This window comes from Fulmarus glacialis, unplaced genomic scaffold (genome assembly GCF_000690835.1).
Source record: "Fulmarus glacialis isolate BGI_N327 unplaced genomic scaffold, ASM69083v1 scaffold6786, whole genome shotgun sequence".
Lineage (NCBI taxonomy): Eukaryota > Metazoa > Chordata > Aves > Procellariiformes > Procellariidae > Fulmarus > Fulmarus glacialis.
This window is the reverse complement of record NW_009218695.1, coordinates 27,445-37,903: the sequence shown is the minus strand read 5'-3', so window position 1 is coordinate 37,903 and position 10,459 is coordinate 27,445. Positions and strand designations below refer to the sequence as shown.

The window sequence follows — 10,459 nt, the reverse complement described above, 5'->3', positions numbered from 1 at the left end:
CTGGAGGAGGAGAGGCGGGTGCAGCCAAGCTGCTCTGCTACTTCTTGTCGTTTCTGCTGACAAAGGTGAGGAGGTCCATCGCTGTGACCACACCAAACACCATCTGCTTCATGAAGGAACTGCCGTTTCCATTGACTGTAAGCACAGAAAATGCCAGTTTAGTGGAAAAACAAAAGACGACAAAAAAACCCCACAGCTGTGCAGAGGCTGCTATTTGTTTATTAAGAGAAAACCTTAACGGGGACAGCAGCTGTGTCTGCTCTGCCTCAACAGAAACGACTGATGCAGCCGCAGTCGGGTTACTGGGATCACGTCAGGGAGGTTTTAGCTGCAGATAATGCACTCCTTACCAGAGCAGGAAACTTAATTTCCCAGTTGTTTTTACTCAACCTCTGTTCCAGTCCTGCTTCTATCACCACAAAACTTCTCAGGCCAAACTAATGGGACTCTTTAAAAGCAGCAGTGAGACACTTTCTGCTCCATTCTCATAAGGTCCTACACCACCGTTAATAAAACAGCATCGCAACAATTGCTTTAACTATCTGAGAAATGTTTTCTTAAATAAAAATAAAACTAGCCACCAGAGTCCAAACACGAGATAAAATACAAGCTCCAAAGACGTGGGAAGAAAGTCATAAATAAGGGGGTAACTGTGACGGCATTAAAACAGCAGCTCTGGAAAAGAAAACAGGGGGTGTTTGAAAACCAGAACAAGAGGCACTGCATACAGCTGGCTGATATTTTTGGTGGACGCCATTTAATTTGTTGCTACCATTTAGCTTATATCGAAATGTGATACAAAATAGATTTTCATTATTTTATGACAACATGGCTGACAAAGGAAATTCTGCCTATCATTATTTTTGGTGAGAGAATTGGAAATGTGTATCAAAGGCAGTTTTGAATGAGAGACTTTTGTTTGCAACGGAGATACAAGCAGAGGGGTTGGGATGTTTGCGCACAGTGGGTTTCTTTTTTTCAGCAGGCAGCCCTTTGCTGGCAGTCAATACAGCACAATATTGCATGTTGCTCACCACAGGAATTCTTTGCATGTTCAATGTGCAATCCCATCAAATCAGCATAATTACACTCTTCAGGACTAATTTAGAAGACCTAAACATGGGTCTTCTGACTGCTTTTTCACGTTGCTAACATTTTGAACAAAGCAACTCCCTCAAGATAAGGCCAAATTTGTACTTCTAGAATTTTTACAGTATAATTACACACTGGAAAAGTGTGTTAGGTCAGAATTGCAGAACAGCACCTGCCACCACACCTGTTTTGGTCAGGGGAGCAACAAAGTGTGATCCCTGCTGCCATTGATGTGTCAGCAACCCTTGTGCTGACGTGGTCCTACTGCACGTGACTCTACTGAGCCCGTTCGCTTCACGGGGGAGGTCGTGGCTGTACAGTAGTTTGAGAATAAACCAAAGTTGCTGGTACGGCTGCTTTATTGGACCAGTCTAATGATGCTCCTGAATTGGCAGAGCATCCCTATACCCAGCCATGGTCCAAGTAAGGCTCATACACAGATGCCCCAGGCTGCATGCATCGGTGTGTGTTGTGCCTCCTGACTCCCGACTCATGTGCCTCTGCTGCAGGGCTTGCTCACGGTCCAACACATTTGTTTTCAGCTTTCTCAACTTACCCTGGACCTCCGGGGTAGGTGTCTGATAACACCCAGCATGCAAGGCCCCTTAGCATATCAATTTACCCAGACCCCTTGGGGCAGACAGGCATAAGGACATCTCTTAGCTGCATCTCCAGGGGTGGCAAGTGGGAACAGTGGTGTTCAGAGAAGATGGCACAGCCTCTGGGCATGCACAGCAGAAGGTCTTTAAGCAGTGGGATGCAGACTATGTAGTTTGTTCCCTTGCACTTACATGCCTGAATTCCACCTAAACTTAATCTAATGCGCCCAAATGCTCCTTTCGACCTTGCCCTTGGGATACTAAGTCTATGGAGATCCCTAACTGCCCCCTTATTTCCTCTGTTGCCCACAACCAGCAAGGCAGTGATTTGAATTCAAGGTCAAGAGACTGAGTACTAGAGGCCTGAGCTGGGCAGCAGAGGCATTGCACCCCAAGCTGCTGCCTACAGTCCACCTTGGCTGTCCGAGGAGGAGACCAAATGAGATCCTGTAATGAACACCTTCCCAACCCAAAAGTGGATTTCCATGGGAAACCGTAAGATAAGGGGAGGGATAGAGCTGATGGGTGCTTCAGTGTCACCCCTGCATGGTGGGACAACACAGCTCCCATGGCCAGGATCTGGGAAGTGCTCCTGCAGGACACACACCCAGTAGTGTGCTGGTCCCAGGCTTCCCTGGTTAAGGCTTCCCCCCTCTCCCCTCATCCCTGTGGTGTCAGGAAAGGAAATGGGTGAATAGTTGGCAGTTCCGGTGCTTTGCAGAGCCACAGGGCAGAAATCCTTCCTGCAAAGGCTCAGGGGCTGCACACGTGAAGCAGCTGCGCTGATACCTACCAAGCTCAGTTTGAGAATTTCCCTCTCCCCTCTCAAACATTTGTCCAAAGCCTGTACAGTGCTTCTGCAGATACCTACACTGCATTTGCTCGTGTACAACAATAGCAAAATGGTCGTTCTCCAGGATGCAGGAAAGTTTCCCGAGGCTGTCCTCCAGGCCAATCTAAACAGGACAAAACGAGACATTTTACATGTCACTTCACATTTAAAGGACAGCGGTGGGGACCCTGACTCCTGCCTCTGACTGTAGCCATGATTGGGCAGGGTGGCACCCAGCTGGCCCAGGATTAGGTGCGCCTCATCTGCCCGCACTGTTCTGGGGAGATGGGAGGGGCTGCAGGCAACTTGCAACTTTGCTGCAGCTGAGCTACAGTGCTGTCTCCCCCCAAGCCCAAAGGGCCTCTGTGGGCCAGCATGGGGGGTGACAGCTCCAGCTCCCCTAAAACACCATCCATTTACCTCACTCCATCTCTGGACTACTGATGGCTATACAACCCATGTGTTCCTCCCCTGCACACCCACAGCACCTGTCCTGTGTCCTGTCAGAGCCTATTGTCCCAGCCTTGTCGAGCCCTGGCAATGGCTGGGCTCTTCTTTCAGATCCCCCGGCTGGACGAAATCCTCTGACAATGTAAGAATGGGGGTGGACATTCACACGCTTTGCTCCTGGCGTGAAAGCTCCCACATTTGAACGCCACAGGCTCGGCAGCATTTTTGCAGGTGCCTGTCCTTACTCTCATCTCCGTGACATCCCCATTGCCCTCCCCATTTCTTTCTACCTTCACTGCTCTGTCTTTACATGGACCTCTTCTCCCAGCTCCTTTCACACCTCAGGGTGATGGCACACCTCTTTCCCCCACCCCGTCCCCAGACAGCAGTTGACACCAGCCACAGCCTTACTGGTACCTTTGAGAACTGGTCGTAGACGACCTTCGTAACAGGGTCTGAGAACTGTGCGTTTCCAGCCAGCACTGAGGTGAGGGTGTTGCTAAGGGTCACCATTCCCAAAATAAGTCTGCAAGGGAACAGGGAGTTTTCCAAAAGGTCAGACCTGAGGTAGGGCACACGTTTAATGTAGGGGCTGAACTGCTCCCTTTGAAGTCAGTAACTAAACTGCTGCTGCTGTCAGCGGGAGGCACCAGCAGCCTTCTCATCTGAGCAGGACAAGAAGATCCTTGTCCTTTCCAAGCTGTTGGTTTAACAGTAGTTAAAGTCTGCTACAGTGGTCCAGGACTTAGCAGCTGGGAGAAGGAAAACTTGTGGGGTCTCCAGTTGCTTGTCTGTGTGGGTTTCCCACCCAGCCCTCACCTCTCCCCTGGCCTCCCCTTGTCTGTGCACTGATCCAACCTCTGCTGAGTCTGGTAGGCACTGGATTTGGCTTTGACCTTAACTAGCTCATTTACAGGGAGTTTTCTTGATGAATCTTCACAAAGAGGCAGATGATATTTTAAAAATATGCATTACAGAATCCAACACAAGAGCCCTGTCATTGAATAAGTAAATGGGGCTTTGTTTTTAGCTTCATCATGGCTGCTTTTCCCACATGAATGTCCGTATCTGTAATGAGTAAAAATAGTTACCCTGATTCAGCAACAACAGGAGCTTGGTCATATCCCTTCTCCTGGAGGATCTCAATTGCCTTTTGACAGCTGACTTCTGGGAGGAGAATGAGAGGGGCTGAGAGATTCAGTTTCTGCACCTTGATGTTCCACCACCTGTTGAAAGACAAATGGCAACACCAAGTTGTTACTCTCTGCTGCATGGCTGTGGGCCTTGCTCAGGGAGGCAAGGCCAGTAGAGATGAGACCACCCACGCAGAGATATTCTGCCTGCTTGCAAAGCTCACCACACTCCTATCCCCAAAGCAGTAACACTACATGTCCACCATGGCCAGGTCTTGTTGAAGCCAAGCTTTCCCTATGCCCGGTGTTCATACAACTCCAGAGGCAGGGCTGAGGTCAGCAGTCGGCAAGGTGCTGAGCTGTCCCGAATCCAAGGAAGCTACTTAGGGCTTCACTTCAAGGTCTTGAGTGGAGGCCTACCAGTTTTACTTCTTCGGTTTGTATCCTTGGTCCTCAAAATGCAGCATTTGCAGCTCCTCCAGGAGAGAGCCTGGCAGAGATGCTTGTGTGACTTATGAGGGACATTTTGTTCGCTGGGGACCACAGGCAACTCCCAACTCATCTCAGCCCTTCATCCTTGCAGAAAAGGCAGGGAAATGCTAAAGGCTGGAAGGGGCAAAAGCAACTCTAACCAGGCATGAGAGGTCTTGGAAATGTATTAAGTTTTTAGGAACTATTTTACAATAACCTTTGGTTTATAGTAACCCAAAGGAGCAGGTGGCATCAATAATACTTGCTGTCTTTAAAGTGAGACGAGGTGCTTTCTAAACAACCAGCATTTGCCCAGCTACATGTCAACGGGCATCAGCAGTTTGTCTGTGATTCCCTGCCTTGAGGGGAGTTTTTCCCCATGGTGTGCAAGAAACAGCTGAGTTGTCATCTTTTCTGGCCCGCAGCTCTGGAAAGTGAAAATTTACTGTTCCCTGCCTGAAAAAACCTTCAGAGCTGTTTGAAAGAGTGCTTGCTACAGGAGGGACCCATCTCCCTGCCGGCCTGATGTTCCTTCGAACATCAGCTGTGGAATAGAGAGAGGAGGTTTTGAGTGGAGCTAGATGTCCACCTCAGCCGTTCTGCTTGGCAAGGCTTAGGTGGTCTGGACAATGACCGCCACATGGGAGCGGATCGGCAACTTTGGGACAGAAGTGGCTCCTTTATAGACTTTGATTGGAGAACTGGGATATCTAACCACTCAAAAGAAAGGAGCTGACACTACAGCCTCCCTAGAGGGATCTGGACTTAACTGCATTTCTTCTAAATACTAAAAGATAATACTTTGAAGATAATAATTTCCAGACTCAGAAAGCTGATTCCCTTATTACTGTTTGTATCGGCGGAAGTTGTCTTACCAAGGCTTGTGCTCCTGGACATCATTTAGGAAACCATTTTTTATCATCCACTTATCGTTCAAAAATTTGGACCTAGAAATCACCAACAAAGAGTGAGTTTGTAAGCCTTCCAAAAGAAGTCGTGCTTTGTTTCATGCACTAGACTGCAGCACTGCCCTGGGGCTCCCATGATTTTTGCAGCTGGCTGCTCTTAGCCCCTTTTAAGGTCAATGGAAGCTGCGGGTGCTCAGTAACTCTTAGAAGCATGCCAGCTATTTGCCTTCCTAACTTTAGGCATGCAAGTTCAAAAACTGTAGCTTGACTGATTCCTGCTCCGTGCAGTAAGTCAGTGACAAGAGGAAATAAAACCCAAGTGTCCCAACACCTAACCCCTGGTGCTTGCCATGGCAGTATGCTATTTCTCCCTGTTGTTTATCTATTTTTTCTCCCGTGAGCTGTTCGAGGGAGACTCCCAGCTCTGGGCTCACTGCGGATGCCATGCTATCAATCAGAGTTATCGGGGTGGCTGTACAGCAACCCACACCACCTGGGCTCAGCAGCGCTAAGCTCATGTCACCGAAGGGCCCCATGGCCCCAACACGGGCCATATGCAGAGACGGGGGAGAAGGCTACGGGAAGCTCCCGCCCCGCTGCCGGAAAGCAGGCAAAGAAGCAAGAAACTCACATGTAGTTCCTGACGGAGTCAGGCAGGATGACAACGCAGCGCTGACCTTCCTTTAGGTCCTTAGCAGCCCGCACGGCGACGGACATGGCACTGCCCGAGCTGCCGCCTGGACGGGTACCAAGAAGAAAGAGACAATGTTGGGGCTGCCCAGGGTGTAGGGCCACAGTCCCGGCGTGCGGGGCACAGTACTGCCCTGTCTAATGCTACCGGGGGCACCGAGACCAAGCAGTAGCAGAGGTGACATCTCCTACACCAGGGCAGCTCAAGACACTGGGAGTGGGAGAACGATCAGCCCTACAGCCTCATAGGTTTTAGGGTCAGGAAGAGGTAGGGACTGAAGGAACATGTTCGTATGGTGGCTCCTGGCAATGGGTTTATGAGGCAACATAAGAGTCATCTTATGAACTTCATGAACCAATTCTTGTGATGATTCTGAGGGCAGGCCAAGGGCTGAAAGGTTCAATACGGGGCCATTCATACCACTGCTGCCCACACTGCACCCTTCCTTTGGGTGAGGAGAAGACATGCCAAACCTAGAGCTTCTGGCTGACATATTTGGCAATCAAAGATTGGCTTTAAATGCATTGCAAAGACTGAAAAAAACATAAACATTACATTCATGCTTGGAATACCAGGCCAACGTGATGGGAAGACTTAAACGCTCCCTGTGTCTGTGTGCACGCATGTGGTTTGCTGCACGTAGGGGAAGCAGGTCCCTGCTTTACAGAGGCAATTCTTCCACCAGTAGTTTGAGTACTGGAAGTCAAACACATTCCACTATCTGTGTGCCAGTTACACACTGCATTCAAAGCAGCACGTATTTTACAGCAGGTTAATTAGCACTGGGTCACATTTTTCAAACCAATGAGGAAAGGCCCTGAAAAATGCAGTTCAGGGAACATGAAGCTATTCACAAATTATAGTTGAGTTCAGCAAGCGGTTTCTGTCAAAACACAGTGACTGTGCCTGTGTCCTGGTTAAATCAACATTTAAGCTTTTCATAACAAATGGCCTGATCTTTTTCAAAACTCCCTGGATGTGAGAGCTCAGGACTTTTATCAGCTGTAACTACAAGCCTACATATTGTCTGGTCCTGGACGCAAACCTATAGCTATCTGCTCGGTGGCAAGGAAGGCTGAAAAATGCTGATGGCTGTGTAGAGGCTCTTAGGCTACAGGCAGAGTTTGTCTGAGGGCACCTGTTCATTTTGGAAAGCCGGTGGGATCACTTACAGCTTGTTGGCACAGGGATAAATACTCAGTAAGAACATCTTACACTTTCTTTACTTTCAAACTTTCCTGGTCCAAACTTGGCACCTCTAGTGTGGCAACCGTTCAACAACAGAGAGTACAGCCTGGCAGAGTTGTAAGCAGAACGACAGTTTTAGCCCACCTGTCCTGCCCCGAGTCCCATTAATCCTCTCTTCATCTCGTGTAACACTACACTGCACAAAGTTAGGCCTGAAGATCCAGTTCCATGTGCAAAAGTTCTCCAGTAAGAGGAGAGTTATTGCTTCTATAATTATTGTGGCCGATGAGTCAGATCCCAGACCACGGACTCACTGCCACACCTCTGAAGTCTCCAGCAACCTACACACCAGCTTGGGGTTCGGCCGTTCAGCCCTGTTTACCTAACAGACACCAAAGGCAGAGAGCACCTACCCCAAAGCACTTTGGTCCCGAAAGGATGAGGTTCAAAAAGTTTGTTAAGAGAAGCAACTCTTGTCATTGGTGCTTACCACACAATAATCCCTCCTCTCTAATCAGCCTGCGAGACATGAGGAATGAGTCTCTGTCGTTGCATTTATACCACTGATCAACCACCTGAAGAGAAAGCAAGAAGGTTGGTTTCTGGAATGTTATCTGTCCCGAGCCTGTGAGGCATGCCGTGGTGCTGATGCCTAGAACATCTGGCAGCTTTGAGCTGCTTTCCACACTTGTTGAAAACACATTTGTCAGGGCATCCTTGGTCCGGAGGGTGTGTCCTTGCTTGCAGGCACCCACTCTAGCCTTTCCAGCCAGCACCCCTTCCTTGGAGAGTTAGGGATGTCTGAGAGGTCCAGAGTCAGGATGTGGTTGGTGTTCATGATGTCTCAGGCTAGGCTACGTTAATGGTCAAGATTTTACCAGGCAAAATCAGATCCAACTACAAAAAGAGTTTTGGGTTACTACAGGTTAAAACTCTAAAGCCATGTGCGGACAGCGGAGATGTAGTTACCACAACACCTGAAAACAGAAAGAATCTGGGGTCAGAGGCTGTGGGGGACCTTTCTAAGAACGAGGCTGGGGGAGCACAGGCAGCTTGAGTTAGGGCTTTAAAGCTCTGTGCCTGGTAGCAACCGATACATGAAGAAGAAACTTGACAAAAAGCTGAATGAGGTTCATGATCTGTTGTTTTACACAGCCTGTATCTTGTCTTCCAGCCCATAACTGGTGCAGGGTTTCTGCTGTGTGCATGCAGTGCCTATGACAGCGAAGGCTCAGGAAATGCTAGCGTGATGAAAAGCAGCCTCAGCACTGACCTCTTCTGTGTGATTGTAGTACAAGACACACGCTCTGAACATCGGTGAGGCTGAGCTAAGGTGGCTGGTACTGTGGCATATTCCTTGTTTGCCCCTGTATTTGGCTTCTCCTTGTAGGCCAGTTATAATCAGATTTACTCAGAGAGATGCCTTAGTGCCGGGGTCCCAATCCCCCCACAACAGCTTGTTCTGCACTGGGAAGGTACACAAGTAGCCTTAGGACTGGGCCACCGCCGGGTGCCAGAGCTGGCTACCTCTGAACTTGGGAGTAGGCTGGATGCAAAGCCAAAGATCAGACAGAGGCCTCTCATCACATTGCTACTTACTGATCTGTCAAGGACAGTAGGGATAAAGTCATGCCCAATGCCCTCCACTTCGATGGTTGTGGTGTTCGTCCTGTTCATCTCACTGGGCAGAGCAACGATGGAGCCTTCAGGATCTACGCCAATGATCTTCGAGGGAAGGAAGTTTTGTTAAATCACAAAAGGAATTCAGAAATAGTCAAACACACAACTCAAAGGAAAAATAACCCACGCCCTTATCAGCAACATTTTCCTTCCCCTCATATCGATATGCTATATCTATGATATCTAGGTATGATATATCTACTCTGCGCTGGTGAGACCCCACCTGGAGTACTGCGTCCAGCTCTGGAACCCTCAGCACAAGAAAGACATGGACCTGTTGGAGCAGGTCCAGAGGAGGGCCACAAGAATGATCAGGAGGATGGAACGCCTCTCCTGTGAAGAAAGGCTGAGAGAGTTGGGGTTATTCAGCCTGGAGAAGAGAAGGGTTCGGGGAGATCTTATTGCAGCCTTTCAGTACTTAAAGGGGGCTTATAAGAAAGATGGGGACAGAGTTTTTAGCAGGGTCTGTTGCAACAGGACAAGGGGGAATGGTTTTAAACTAAAAGAGCGTAGATTTAGACTAGATATAAGGAAGACATTTTTTACAATGAGGGTGGTTAAACACTGGCACAAGTTGCTCAGAGAGGTGGTAGGTGCCCCATCCCTGGAAACATTCAAGGTGAGACTGGACGGGCTCTGAGCAACCTGATCTAGTTGAAGATGTCCCTGCCCACGGCAGGGCAGGTGGACGAGGTGCCCTTTAAAGGTCCCTTCCAATCCAAACCGTTCTATGATTCTATGATTCTATGATATTCATTAATATTCCTGTCCACTGGCAGCATGGAGAGCTTCCAGGATAAAAGGGTACTGTTTCCCACTGGCTTTTTAAATACATCCTAGGTAGTGTTCAGCTGCTGCAGAAGTGACTGGTGGCTTAAAATGTTATCACTCTCAAGGTGTTTGTTATCACCCTTTGGCAGAGCCTGCTACTTCCAAAGCTCAACCCTTAGGATAGTGTGAGTGCTCCTTAATCTGCTCCAGTGCCAAGCCAGCCAGCTAGCTCAAACTTGTGGAAACCCGTGGCTACAGACATCCTTTCTGGATCTAGTTGTGCTGGCTAACAGTGTACCTCCCTGGTTGCTTATAGCTTTATGTCTGGCCTGAGGTTGCCTCCCTCAGCGCTCAGCTTAAGAAAGGATGGTGACACTGCTCCACACGCAGCTTCGTTTGCAGTCAGCGATGTTATCTCATGCCTGGGTTCCCCAGTGGCTGGGTCCACACCATCTCAATTTGCCTCTGGTGGATGAGGCATTGCTCACACGCCGGCTACGCCGGGGAGGCAGTAACCATCAAGCCTCCAGTCTGCCTTGAAGCACAGGCTCTGCAGAATGAGCATCTATGACTGGTGTCAACCATACAGCACGGAGGCTTTTGCAATGGCATATGAGAAGCACTTGCACCGTCTGGCCCCCCTG

At 49.0% G+C, this 10,459-nt stretch overlaps 1 protein-coding gene across 1 annotated transcript in view; it reads right to left on the bottom strand.

Annotated features, from left to right (window-relative positions):
• Positions 1 to 37: 37 nt before the first annotated feature.
• The window catches only part of LOC104078468 (cystathionine beta-synthase-like), a gene marked incomplete at its 5' end in the record, with an annotated part of 23,096 nt that continues 12,674 nt past the window's right edge, over positions 38 to 10,459 (bottom strand). The window contains 8 exons of the mRNA XM_009580113.1: positions 38 to 135; positions 2,563 to 2,647; positions 3,391 to 3,499; positions 4,065 to 4,199; positions 5,453 to 5,524; positions 6,117 to 6,222; positions 7,855 to 7,939; positions 8,964 to 9,089. Coding sequence (XP_009578408.1) covers positions 38 to 135; positions 2,563 to 2,647; positions 3,391 to 3,499; positions 4,065 to 4,199; positions 5,453 to 5,524; positions 6,117 to 6,222; positions 7,855 to 7,939; positions 8,964 to 9,089 — 816 coding nt within the window. The remainder of the gene's footprint in view (positions 136 to 2,562; positions 2,648 to 3,390; positions 3,500 to 4,064; positions 4,200 to 5,452; positions 5,525 to 6,116; positions 6,223 to 7,854; positions 7,940 to 8,963; positions 9,090 to 10,459) is intronic.